This window comes from Panthera pardus, unplaced genomic scaffold (genome assembly GCF_024362965.1).
Source record: "Panthera pardus isolate Hobbes unplaced genomic scaffold, ASM2436296v1 HiC_scaffold_23, whole genome shotgun sequence".
In the NCBI taxonomy this organism is placed as follows: Eukaryota; Metazoa; Chordata; class Mammalia; order Carnivora; family Felidae; genus Panthera; species Panthera pardus.
Genome location: NW_026526799.1, coordinates 3,003,355 through 3,017,444, shown reverse-complemented (window position 1 = coordinate 3,017,444; position 14,090 = coordinate 3,003,355). Strand labels below are relative to the sequence as shown.

Sequence of the window (14,090 nt, the reverse complement as noted above, 5' to 3'; positions counted from 1 at the left end):
TGAGCAAATAGCACCGAAGTCTCCAGGAAAATAAAATAATAATAATAATAACAGTAGCATTTATTGAGCACGACTATGCGGCAGATGCTATTACCAACCTCACTTTACTGAGGAGAAAATGGAGGCCGTGCAAACGTTAGAGAGTCTGTTGCCCTTGTGCGAATGCCCACGCCGGATCCGCTGACCTGGGCCTTGGAGGAGGTGGGGGGCAGGTCACACTGGGAGGACGTTCTCAGAGGGCCACGGCTGTTGGAGGCCCCCTGGCCGACGTGTCTCCCGGTGCCCGTCATTGGAAGGTCTCTTGGCTGAGTCATCGCTCCCTCAGGAAACAGCCATCTGATGCCGCAGGAAGCCGCGGGGGCTGGGTTGTGTCACCTCTTGATTCTTACAACATGAAAAGAAATTTATCAGCAGCCTCATTTATTAAACGTTCTCAAGCTTTTGCGCAGCCCTAGAGTACACAGTCCTACGCTTTCACACCTACAAGAGGCAGACAGAAGTCACCCCACTCTGGGGCCCTTCACGTCGAGAGTCCTTTGTCTTTCTGTGCCGTGGATGCCTCTGGGTTGCCTGGAGAAGCCTGTGGCTCCCTTCTCAGAGCAAGGGGTTTTGTTTGTTTGTTTGTTTGAAGATTTTTGAACATGTGTTTATTTTTGAGAGACAGAGCATGAGTGGGGGCAGGGTAGAGAGGAAAGAGACACAGAATCCGAAGCGGGTTCCAGGCTCCATGCTGTCAGCACAGAGCCCGATGCAGGGCTTGAACTCACGAACCGTGAGATGGTAACCTGAGTCCAAGTCGGGTGTTTAACCGACTGAGCCACCCACGCGCCCCGAGCAAGGGTTTTAAGTCTGTAAAATAGAATACATTGGATCACAAAGGAAACCAATTATGCTGAAATACAGTACTAAAATATTTAAAAATTATGATACAATAATAGATTTGCTTCTCCATTAATACACTAAATGGTAAGCTCTCTGGTACATTAGTTTTGCAGCGGTGGTGAATATACATGGTATTTTGAGATGCCTGCTGCAATTGTAATGTCATGTGAAAATATCTGTGATTTCCATCGGTAACAAAATCACACAGGTATTGCTAAAACTACTGTATTTTGCAGCTGAAATTCTTATAACTGAAGGAGGACTCAAATTATATCTCAGTGACAGTGAAGATCTAATTCTTTGCCCATCCAGGCCCGTGGTCCCTTGGAGAGCCACAGGGCTCAGGTCAGGAACCCGTGCTCTGCGGTAAACCAGCCAACCTTGAACATATTTAGTGACACAGCACTCCATCTCAGACACGTCCCGTTCCAAGTGTCCTGTGTCATTAAAGTGTGAACTTTAGGGTCAGATAAACCTAGAATCCAATGACCTAGAATCTGTGACCTAGAATCTGTGACCACGACCAAGTTATTTACCCCTTTGGACGTTGGTTTCTTCCCTCCAAGAATAGGGATAACATGTAAATCTCTCAGAGCAAACAGCACATCGGTGCTTTGAAAATATTTTCTTCCCTTTGGTTTCAATGAATTGAAACCCACTTTTTTTTTTAAATTTCCACCTCATTTTTCCCTAGCTCTACTCTCTGGAGCCATGCAAGTGCTCTTATATACTTGGAGACGGCCCTACCCCACCCCTGTGTTCCTCGTTTCCACCTGCTAATTCCGGTTGCTCCCCTGAATAAAAGAAAAGCTGAGAATAGAGCTGGGAGTTCTCTATGGTGCTGTCCATCCCTCTAGAGAAGTGTATGGCCCCCAAACGGTCGCAGTGTTAGCATTGGTTTTTTTTCTTTTCGAGACACTCCCTGTATTGTCTGACATCCCTGTCCTTCCTAAGCTGCCGTAGTTTTTGTTCCCAGGTGGCTCACAGGTGCCTGGTCGGAGTGCTCTGTGTCTTGTGGGGAAGGATTCCGCAGTCGCCAAGTGACGTGCGTGCACACCAGAGCCAATGGAGCCACGCAGGTGACGTCTCCGAGGGCCTGCGCTCCCAAAGACAGGCCTCTGGGAGGAAGGCCATGCTCCAGTCACCCGTGCGGCCAGTGGGTCGTTGGACCGGGGGGCCAGGTAAAGCTGGACGAATCTAGTGTTTTCAGGGTACCGGAATCATCACTTTCCTTCTAATGCATTATTTTCGATTTGGGGGCGGGTGGTCTGATTGAGCTCTAAAACGAATGTAGGTGCCTGACCTCCAGGATTAGAGCTGGAGTGTCTCTGTGTCTTCTGATACAAAGGCAAATCACAGTCGGGTTCTTTGAATGCAGCCGTGCAGGAACAAGCTCCCGGGCTAACGAGCAGCCTTCAAGAAAAGGAGGAGAGGGACATTAGTAATAAGGGCACAAAAGTCTCATAACCCTCCCCCAATACCACCTGGAACAACAGTGTAAATAAAAAAATATTCGGGAAAACAATCCTAAAGAAATGTGTAGGAACCTTATTAGCCTGCTAACGGCTGCTGAAACAGGATACCACACGCTGGGTGCCTTCAAGAGCAGAAGTTTATTTTCTCACAATTCTGGACGCTGGAAATCCAAGATCGAGTTCTGTCAGAGTTGGTTTCGGTGAGACCTCTCTTTCCGGCTTAGACAGTCACCTTCTCACTGTGTCCTCATGTGACCTCTTCTCTGGAGAGAGAGAGAGACAGAGAGAGAGAGAGAGAGAGAGAGAGAGAGAGATGTCTGGGGCCTCTTCCTCTTCTTATAAAGACAATATTCCCAAGAGATTAAGGCCCCACCTTTACGTCTCCATTAAACCTTTAATACCTCCCTATAGCACCTGTCACATTGGGGGTTAGAGCTTCAACATATACATTTTGAGGGGACGCAGTTTGGTCCTTAACATTCCGCCTTCTGGTCCCTGCCCCCAAGTCCATGTCCTTGTCGTGCATAAAGTACACCCATCCCATCCCAATATCCCTAGAAGTCTTAACCCATTCTGTCCTCAGTTCAAGTCCAGAGTCTCACTAAATGCCACATACGCCAGGCATGGGTGAGAAGTGAGTCGTCCTGACAGAGAATCCCTCTCCTGCTATGAAGCTGTAAAAGCAGACAAGTTATGGCCTCTGAACTACGGGGGTGGGACAAGTGAAGAAAGAAAGAAAGAAAGAAAGAAAGAAAGAAAGAAAGAAAGAAAGAAAGAAAGAAAGAAAGAAAGGAAGGAAGGAAGGAAGGAAGGAAGGAAGGAAGGAAGGAAGGAAAGAAAGAAAAGAAAGGGAAAGAAAGAGAAAGAAAAGAAAGAGAGAAAGAAAGGAAAGAAAGAGAAAAAGAAAAGAAATTTTGGGGAAAATCGACTCACTAGAGGTGCAGAGAGACCTTCTGACTGTGGTGTTTCAGCTGCCGCGAAGCAGCTTTAAGTGAGAGAGTACAGCGTCAGTGCGGGACAGTAGCCCCGAGTCGCGCAGTGTAATGAGTACGACACACACAGACCCATGTTAAGCGGGCTCAATGTTCAAAGGTAATTAATCACAGGGGAAGAATTGCTTTAAAAAGCTAGTGTTAAACTACCAAAGGTTTTTTTTTTTTAAAGAAAATTAAAGAAGATCTAAATAAATGGAAAGGCATCCCATATTTATGGATCAGAATACTTAACATGAAGCTGAGAACACTTTCCACATTGATCGACGGATTCAACACAATCCCCGTAAAATCTCCCAGCTGGCTTCTCTGCAGATACTGACGAGCTGATCCCTAAAATTCATATGGAAATAGAAAGGACCCGGAATAGCCAAAACCATCTTGAGAAAAGAACAAGGTTGGAGGGCTCAGACTTCTTGGTTTCAAAACTTAGCACAGAGCTGTAGTCATCCAGGCAGTGTGGGTAGACAGGGGCTGGACCTAGAGATGGCTAGAATAGACTTTAGCTTAAGGTGGAGAGATAAATTTTTGTATCAGTGTCGGTTGGCTTCCTACAAGGAGGACAAGACCATTCAGTGGAGAAAGAATAACCTCTCTGGCAAATGGTTCCAGACCACTGGATATCCGCACGCACAGAAGAATGAAGTTGGACCCCTCGCTTATACCGTGTGCAAGAGATTAACTCCGAGTGTATCAGAGACCTAAATTCAAGAGCTGAAACTACAGAGCTCTTGGAAGAAACGTAAACGTGAACCTTCATGCTTTGGGTTAGCAAGTGGATTTTTAGGTACGATACGGAAAACGATGACAATGTAGTTGGGCTACATGAAAATTAAACACCTTTGTGCTACCAAGGGCATGACTGAGAAGGTGAACAGGAATAGAATCGGCGTGAGGGCAGGGCCTTTTCAAGGATAAAACAAAGTATAAGGAAAAAGTAATATGCATTATGACATGAAAATTTAAGAATTGCACGTCAAAAAACTTTTTTTTTTTTTTTTTGTAACTGAACTCACCTTAACACAGAAGCCTCCGCTTTTGCACAGGGCAGGAAAACCCAAACTTGACAGTTGCCTTTGCTTTTAAGCACAGTCCTATCAGGACCTAAGCCCTGTCGATTACAGATTGGCCCTGTTCTTTTCCCTTCTCCCCAGAGATGGTCTAAGTTTCCGGGCGGGGGAGGGGGAAAGTGGAGGTGGAAGGTTCTCGGGTGTCTTCTTGGCCCTGAAGGAGGGCTGCCTGGTCCTCAGAGCTGCACCCCCACCCTCCCTGACCTCCCCTGGGGACAGCTGGTTCCCTGTAGCCGACCTTCCCCCGGCAGTGCCCCTCCGTACATGACCCTGGTACCACAGCATGCCTGAGCTCACAAGGTCGTCCGTGCTGCACTCTGCTTTCGTTACAGTGCCCTGCGCGTTGCCTGGGTCGCACAGCGAGGATGCCACAGCATCGCGCAGCTTGTCAAGGCCACAACAGCTCTGACTCGGGCTGTGACGACAGAAGCAGGTACTGGCGCTGCCCTCGGGCGACGCGAAACCTCTCCCGCCCCGGTCAGTGGCTGTGGCCGCCTGGGAATGGAATGGTGTCTCCTGTCTACTCCCTTCTCATACTTGATTCCTATACCGCCATCCTGGGCAGTACGCATTATACTGAAATATCAGTTATCACGTACTGTTACAGTTACAAGGCATTTGAACGTTAAACAGGTAGAGAGATACCCCAAAGAGGGGAACAGAATAGAGTAGCAGTGAGAATATTTTTCCTTCCGTACACAAAGTTGGTAAAGCCTAATAACACTGAAGTTCACAGATGAAATCTTCCTCGTGTTTTCAGTGAACTACTTACTGTATTCCTCCGCTTAGAAACTATTTTGATAGTTTTGTTTTGTTGAACTATTTTGGCACAGTGGTTTAGCAGAGAATGACAAAGGCGTTTGCCTGGTTAGGGGCTTAAACCAGAAAGGACTCTGCTTTCCTCTTAGTAGAAGTCTAAGCTGGTGGTTGGCTTGGGGTAGAAGGTTCCATGAGGTCACGCAGAGACCCAGACTCCTTCCCCCCCCCCCCCCGCCCCACCGTCCCAGAGAGGCGAGCCCCAGCCAGCCCAGAGTGGGGGAGAGAGCCGAAAGCACGTGAATGAGAGACTTTGCACTTCTCCCACTCTCGCGTTGTGTGCTCGGGGTTACCTGGCCTCCGCGTGTGCGGGAGGGAGCGTTACCGTCCGTGTACAATTACAGTCGGGAGGTTTTGAGTAGCTGCTCTAATGTAAAGTACCTAAGAAGCCTGGCTCGTCGGAGATGCTCCATATATGGCTCCTTTTCCCTCCTTCCGCCCTGAGTGTTGCCGGAAAAAATGAGATGACCTTGAAAGCTGGCTCACTTTCCATCTTGAGCCTTCAGTAAGGCTTGGCGACACAGCATCAGCTGTGGTTCCTATTCCCCACAACACAGCTCAGGCCAGAACTATTTTCCTCAAATGGAAAATGTTTGGAACAGCTGCCCTCCTTCTCAACAGGCAACCTAGTTCTGTCTTTTGCTGAGAAGACAGAGACCACACACAGATTGATATCAATTATCCCAGATGTTTTACTTTGCATTCTCAAAGGAACACTTACAACACAGACACTTACCTGCGTGGATTGAGCTTTCTGGATGTATTTTCCTGACACTTGTTTTTTTTCTCCTTATCGATACTTCTTCCCCATCTTAGTACATAAGATTCACTTTGTTCTTTCTCGTTGTTGTATTTCACATTACCTCATTCCATTGCTGACGGACATTTGATTGTTTGGGGTTTTTTTTTTTGTTTGTTTGCGTGTGTGTTTGTTTTTGCTATTACAAATACTGCCGTAGGCATTTTAGAACTGCAGTAGGCATATATCTTTCTGCACGAAGGGTTGTATTCTTAGAGGATAGTTTTTGGTATGGAATGGGATTGACAGGGCTGTTCATTCTGATACTAAGTTACCATCAAAATTGCCTATTCCGGGAGTATATGAGAGTTCCCCCCCTTTTCATGAACATTATAATAGGTTTTCAGTCTTTGTGAAAATTTTTGTCAATCTGATGGGTGAAAAATCACATCTTACTGTAATTCGTACTTTTCTGATTACTTTTTATATGCCTTTTGGCTCTTTGTATTTTTTTCACGAACCCATCCACTTTTTTCCGTCCCTCCCACGATTACCGTCAGCCAGGCCGTCCAACTGGTCACCCTCCACCTGCTGCTCCTTTCCAGCCCAGCCCCCACACCGCAGCCTGAGCAATCCTTTCCAGAACCACGTCTGATCGCACCTCCACGACACCCCACCGCCCTGTGGGATTAAAGTCCCGCTAGGGGCTTCCCTTGCTCTGAGTAGGAAGGGTGGCCAAAGTATGCAACGTGGCCTAGAGAACACTGCACAGTCAACTCTTCCCTGCCCTCACCGCCTCATCCCAGACCTCACACACCCCCACTGTTTGTGCTGCAGCCACGTTGTCTTTCCTCCAGGACATGTGCTAGATTCATCACACCCTCTCCAACCAATGGCAGCAAAAATAAGATGCCAAGACATACTAGAGAGGATCAAAGGCATGGAGGGGTCTATCAGGAGGCTCAGTTGTGTGACAAAGTGGGGTTTTAGGAAAAGAGTTGTGGAGATGAACCGAAACGGTGGAAGCATTTAGAAGAAAGAATAGAAGAAAAATTCCTGGAGCTGGGGGGAGGGGAGGAGGGGTCAAGTTGCCTTTCATTTTCTCCGTCATCTCTGCTTCCTCCAGGCTTGGCCGCCCTGCTGTTACATCCCGGTGCTTTTCTCTCGCGCTGTTAGCTTTCCAAAATTGAGACGTTGAGGAGGACTCGTAGAAACAGGGTTGCTTTGCGATTTTTAGCACCATTTCTACTCTCCTGTTTTCTACTGGGAAGCACAGGTGTGTGTAGCACCCATGCCCAGACTGTGTCCCCCTTGCTCAGATGTCCCCACGTCCTCATCCCCAGTCCTGTCCCCGGCTGGGAGGAGGTGGGATCTCTGTGCTGGACCAACCTTAGGTTCTTTCTCTGGGTCCTCAATCAATGCCCAGCCTCCGGAACTTCTGCTTCCGTGTTGGTCCCTAGCTCCCCGTGTCCTCCTATCTGTCATGGGCTCTGTGGCTCCTCCTGCCCGCCCCTTCCGCTCCCCACCCCGGGATCTGCCTTCCATCAGAGCAGAGATTGGCCCCATCAGTTTGGGTCCTTCGGGCCCCTGAAACAACAAAAGTCAGCTTGGAGTGATTTATGCAGAAAAGGTGGGAGATTTCTCATTAAGACAGGACCGCCCAGCACTTGGGCACAACAGTTTGGTCTCCTTTTAAAACACATGTTTTTGTGCCTATTCGGTGAGTATTTGTTCCACCTTTTTTCGGTAGTAAAAGCTCATCTCTGCGTGATATGGCTGAGCAGTGCTGGGTCTATGCCCAGTTGTCTGAAACAACTACGATTCATAACTACTGGGGAAAATAAAAGCCCTGTGATTAATAGGATAGCCTCCTCCTCTTCCCATGTAAAACCTTAAGACTTTGAGGGGATGGTGTTGTTTAAGTCAAAACATTTTGATGGAGTCTCCCCCTCCTGGCTAATCAAAGTACTGCTTCCAACTAAATGTAACATTCCCTCCCCTGGAGACCGTCAGGTTATCACAATTTTCTCCATCTTCCTCCATGTCCAGTGGTGTTTCTACTCTCCTTATGGATCATGTGCCCTGGTAAGGAGCCTTTTTAAAACATTTTTTTAAATGCTTATTTACTTTTGAGAGAGATAGAGCACGAGCAGGGGAGGGGCAGAGAGAGACACAGAATCCGAAGCAGGCTCCAGGCTCCGAGCTGTCAGCACAGAGCCCGACGCGGGGCTCGAACTCCCAAACTGTGAGACCATGAGCTGAGCTGAAGTCGGGTGCTTAACAGACTGAGCCACCCAGGCGCCCCTGGTAAGGAGCCTTTTTTTTTTTTAAATTTTTTTTTTAACGTTTATTTATTTTTGAGACAGAGAGAGACAGAGCATGAATGGGGGAGGGGCAGAGAGAGAGGGAGACACAGAATCGGAAGCAGGCTCCAGGCTCTGAGCCATCAGCCCAGAGCCTGATGCGGGGCTTGAACTCATGGACCGCGAGATCGTGACCTGAGCTGAAGTCGGACGCTTAACCGACTGAGCCACCCAGGTGCCCCAGGAGCCTTTTATGGGAATATACAGACGTGTCTCAAGAATTCAAAGGGAGAGAACGCCGTCAGACCACAGGAAGGACCGTGACCAAGAAATGAGAAGTTCCTGGGGGTTTTCCACCCTTTGTCTCTGCCGCTTGCTGTGTTTCTGCTTCATTCTTTGTCTCTTCTGAATATTTTTTTTTTCCTATTTCTCTGGCCTGTGTGGCACAACATGGCCACCATTGCTCCAGCCTTCAGGTTTATAGATCTTATTCCAGAAACCTCTAGGCTCATGGAAGAAAGACAGTTTTTGAACCGGCTCAGCCAAGCTAGGGCTGTCTTCCAGTCACCTGTGGGGTGGGAGACATTCCCGTGTAGCGCAAAGATACCTCCCAGGAGCCTTGGCTCGGGGAGCAAGTGCGGGCCCTCTAAGGTGGCTCTGCCCTCTGGGTAAACGTCCTCAAAAACCAGAGGGTACCAACCTTCTGTTCTGTCCTAAAGGGTAAGGAGCCACAGACGGATCCCTCTCCCCAGATGGTCTTTGCTAACTCTGAGCACGAGGCCTGGTGTGGCCATATTGTAAACGGAAGAGTGAGCGCCGTCTCGTAGCAGACAAGGTTGCTTGTACAGATTCGCACTCGTGCCCGGACATACCTCCAGGGCTCAGATAAGCAAAACTCAGCTTGCCAGCAAAGTGGAGGAAGCATACAGACCGTGAGCCGTGCCCATTTCCTTGCCTAGACTGACCCGCTCTGGCTTTCTCAGGACAGTGTGTCTTTTGGGGATGGGGTGGGGGGGGATGTCTTGACTTGGTGTTAGAAGTGAGCGGAAACACGTGTGTGCTCACCTCTCACTGTCACGACGGGGCCACCGCCTTGCTCATCAGCCAGCCATGCCCAACACAAGTCGGCTTCCTGGCCAGCAGGGTCCGGATCAGCGAAACTTGAGGACACGGAAAATAACGGCACGGGAAAAGGCTTGTTCTCAGCACGAAGTGACACCCTGCTTCTCCCATTTTCCATTTTTTGTTTTTTTTTTTTTTCCTTTTTCTTTTCTTTTTTCCCCCTCTTTCAGACCCACCTTGAAGGGGAACTGCTCGTCCGGGGCGTGTGACACGTGCTGGCGCCCCGGCCCCTGGAGGCCCTGCACGGCGGCCTGCGGCAGGGGCTTCCAGTCCCGGAGGGTCGACTGCGTCCACACCAGGAGCTGCTGGCCCGTGGCTGAGAGACACTGCGTGCAGAAAAAGAAACCGGCTTCCTGGCGGCACTGTGTGGGGCCTTCCTGCCATAGTACGTACCCCTGTCGGGCCCGCCAGCGCCCGCAGCCTTGTCCCGGCCAGACCCGGGGGCGCCTCCCTCGCCAGTGGCTGGTGGCACAGCCCACGGGCCATCCGGGGTGCAGGTGGCATCTTGGGGCACTGGGAGATTAGCTCCTTGGATGCGGGTACAGCTCGTGTTCCTTTCGGGAAGAGCCGTCGAACCAGCTGGATGTCCGCGGCCTTGGCTCCCACTGCCTCCTCCCGCCTCTGTCAGCCTCACTGCACCCCCTCCTGCCTGCGGCTCTCATCTGCTGGGACAGCGATTCTTAAAGATTTGACCTGTTTGTACGATTATATGTTCACGTAGGCATGTATTTTTATGTTATTCATATATTATAGTTGTTATATTATTTTTGCAAAATGTAATCATAAATATATGTAGCCAGGGAGCAGGCTCCTAGCTTGTATCGGTTTGTCAAGGGGTCCACACCCCTGCCGTTCCAAGCACTGAGAGGAAAGACGGAGGCCAGGAGGGTGGCGAGGCCCCGGAGAGCGGCGTGAGGCCGCGCTGGCCGGCTAAGCGGGGAGCCCAGTGTGCTTCTTAGCCTAGTGCAGAGTCGTGGCTCTAACCCCAGCCTCGTGGGGGCTTTCTCCGCTTTTTAAAATTTGGGTCCAGCTGACACACAGCCCTGCATTAGTTTCCGGCGCAAGACGTCACAATGGGACATTTTTTTTTTTTTTAATTTATTCTCAAGTTAGTTAACATAGAGTGTCGTCTCGGCTCCAGGAGTAGAACAGAGCGATTCATCTCTTACGTGTAACACCCAGTGCTCGTCCCAACAGGTGCCCTCCTCAACGCCCATCCCCCGTTTAGCCCCTCCCCCCTCCCCCCTCCCCTCCAGCGGCCCCCACTTTGTTCTCTGTCTTTAAGAGTCTCTTATGGTTTGCCTCCCTCTCTGTCTTTATTTTTCTCAAAAGATTTTTTTAATGTGTATTTATTTTTGAGAGAGAGAGCTAGAGAGTGTAAGCGGGACAGGTGTGGAGAGAGAGGGGGAGAGAGAGAATCCCGGGCAGACTCCATGCTGTCAGCACAGAACCCTATGTGGGGCTCGGACTCACAAACCGCGAGACCGTGACCTGAGCTGAAGTCGGATGCCCAACCGACTGAGCCACCCAGGCGCCCCTCAGAGGATTTTTTTTTAAACTACATCTCAGGGCTCCTGGGTGACTCAGTTGGTTAAGCATCTGACTTCAGCTCAGGTCATGATCTCCTATGGGTTCGAACCCTGTGTCGGGCTCTGTGCTGACAGCTCGGAGCCTGGACCCTGCTTCGGATTCTGTGCGTGCGTGTCTCCCTCTCTCTCTGCCCCTCCCCTGCTCGTGCTCTGTCTCTCTCTGTTCTCAAAAATGAATAAACGCTACAAAACCGTTAAGGGGTGCCTGGGTGGCTCAGTCCCTCTCTCTCTGCCCCTCCCCTGCTCGTGCTGTCTGTCTCTCTCTCTCAAAAATAAAATAAAAACATAAAAAGAAACCACAGCATTTAAACTGTGTCGCCCACGAGCTCTGCGTTCCACGGATATCTGGTTTTTTCTTCCCTGCAGGAGCCTGCACGGACACCACACACTACTGTATGTTTGTAAAGCATCTCAAGTTGTGTTCGCTCGATGTCTACAAACAAAGGTGCTGCTCGACGTGTCTGGAAGGGTAAACCTGTGGAAGGGTCGTAGCGCTGCTGTGAAGAAGAGCCCAGAAGTGTAGAAGCTCTTTCCCCCACGTAGCTGGTTCAAAAACATGTTATTTCTTTAAAAAAAAACACAAAAAACACTCTAGATTCTGCATGCAAACAGGTCGATGCAAACTCACCGCTGGCCGCGTTTTGTGCTGTCGTTTTCCCCACGGCCGGTCTTTAATTCCAGCTCTTTGAAGCGATGCATCCGGGACCAACGAGCGTACGGTGGCAGGCGTGCCATGGCGCGTGGGACCTCCCCGTGTCCTTCTCATCAGGAAATCGCCCAGGTCCCCAGGGCGCGGCCGCATGCTTCCTCCCATGACGTGTAGGCTAATAGCATACGGCGTCCCGAAGTCTTGAGGGACACACGGCAACCGATGACTTCCTCTTCTCCCAAGCTTTAGGGTTTCAACAGGTTTCTGAAGCATTTACACTCTGGAAGCCCTGGCCAGTCGCCATTAAGATGGCGTTATTGGTGCTAGTGGCGTTTTGATGGGTCCCGGAGCCCAGGCTGCGAACGAGAGGCAGTCGCACCGACTGACCCGAGGATCCTGGGGGCGGGGAGCTGCGTCTTGCCCTTACGCTTAGGGAACCGGTGGAAGAAACCACAGAGGAAACCTTGCTGCCAGCTTGCCGACCATGGAGCTCTATCTGTGACCACATGAGGCATCTCGGAAATCAAAGGAGAGGGGGAATTCACCTTTTCTACTGATTTTGAAGTGCAGTCAAAGCTTTCTTTTAAGAGCTGTGAATGAGACGTCTTCTGAGCACTATTCTCTTGCACACAAACAGAAAATCAAAGCCTTATTAGACCTAATTTATGCATACGATAGTATTCCTGAGGGTTCTTATTTCGGGAAGATTATAAGAAAGTAATCTAGATATGAAACACGGTGGTTGGAAAGACTTGTTTATAGTAAAGCATCGTTTTCCTTCAGACTGATCTGTCGGTAAATCCAAAGTGAATTTGGGTGAGGCCAGAAGTTACAGTTGGGGCTAGAGGTCAGAGTTGGGATTTGGTGAGTAAGTGTAGGGTTTGTGTTAGTTTTAGGATTGGGTTAGCTGAGAATGGAAATTACGGTAGGGTGAAGGCTGGAGTTGGCTTTGGGGGTTGAGGTTAGGGTCGGGACCAGGACGGGTTGTGTTGGGTTGCGTTCGAACGGGGGCCAGTGCTGGTGTTGGTGACAGTGTCAGGCTGGAGGGTAAACCTGGAGTAAGTGTTTCTGCGGAAGTAGTCTGGGGCTAGCATGAAAGTTCGAAAGCCAATTTGGTTATGGCGCCCCTCCCCTTATATCCCGCCGATTACTGCTTTAGATGGCACACAAGCCCAAGTCAGTGGCCGTCCGTGCTTATGTGGCGACCCAGCCACCCGCACCCGTGTGCCGCCCCCAGCGCGCCGGCCACGACATCCCCCGAAGCAGGTGGCTCTGGACCCGATCACAAAGACGTGAGCAGCGCGTTTGGTCTTTGGACGTGTCTGTGGACGAGCTCGCTGAGTCTCTCGACCACATTCCGAGCACCAGCCCTCGTGTTCTGACTTTAGCCTCACGGACACTGGTGATAAACACTACTGTACGTGGAGGGTTTGGTGGCCGGGATGGATGGGGATGGGGAAGGGCACACACACCAGCCCGTGGGTTGTTAGTCATCAATCACCCTTGATTGTTGAAGGATTTTAAATTAAAAGAAAGATCATTTGTAAAATACTCTTTGTATATATTTATTATATGACTTAAAGGTGCAATATTTTATTTTGTACAGTATGTAATAAAGACATGGGACATATATTTTTCTTATTAACAAAATTTCTTATTAAATTGCTTCACCTTTGTATTTAAAGCCGCTAATTTTCTTGTACTTTTGTTACCATTCAAACGATGTTCCTGTGTACTGTATTTTACTACTGTTTCTATAACATAAGAGTTAATGTTTCTTTCATGACCCTTAAGTGATTCAGAAATAAATTTGATTATTCAGTGGCATCCTTAGACCTGTGAGTGGCTTGTTTGTATTGTTTTTTGATTTTGTCGCCTGGGTCAGCCTTCTTGTGGGTCTGGGAGCGAACCTGATGGGTTCACTGTCCTGGATCGTCTTGTGAAATGGGGGTTAGAGGATTCAGGGCGGATCACATAGAAATTCAACTCTCTCTCCCTCCCCCAATCATTTATACCTTGTGCATTATAGTGAAAACAATGTCAAGGGCAGAAAGGGTGGAAAGAAGTCCCAAATGGACAGCCTGAGACAGATTTAGAAGTAGGTGGTGGTAGGAAAAAAAAGAGGTACTAATAATCTTTGATTTGGGATCATTAAGAGGGTTATAGGGACTGACCGACCGTGTCTGCACCTAAAGACTTTTTGGCCTCAGTTGGTGAGGAATCAAAGTCCCTCGTTTAACACTAGGATTCACTCTTAGCGTTGCCCGAGCAGTTCTTACAAACCACAAGGCCTTTCTTTCTAGTCTCTGGGTCTGTGGGCTCATTTCCCACAACAAGGATCTGCAGGGAGACCCGTGGAGATGGGATGGGGTGAGGCTGGAAATTTCCTACTGCCTCTTCTCTCTGGATTGTCCTTCTTTCTTCATTGGATTCGTCCAAGTTTGGCTTAGTGA

The 14,090-nt window shown here is 49.2% G+C and overlaps 1 protein-coding gene across 3 annotated transcripts in view; it reads left to right on the top strand.

Moving 5' to 3' along the window:
* The window catches only part of ADAMTSL3 (ADAMTS like 3), a 350,523-nt gene extending 337,053 nt beyond the window's left edge, over positions 1-13,470 (top strand). For all 3 annotated transcript variants that reach the window (XM_053888620.1, XM_053888619.1, XM_053888621.1), the window contains 4 exons: positions 1,859-2,063; positions 4,752-4,852; positions 9,570-9,784; positions 11,355-13,470. In XM_053888620.1, the coding sequence (XP_053744595.1) occupies positions 1,859-2,063; positions 4,752-4,852; positions 9,570-9,784; positions 11,355-11,461 (628 nt within the window). In that variant the 3' untranslated portion in view covers positions 11,462-13,470. The remainder of the gene's footprint in view (positions 1-1,858; positions 2,064-4,751; positions 4,853-9,569; positions 9,785-11,354) is intronic.
* Positions 13,471-14,090: the final 620 nt, after the last annotated feature.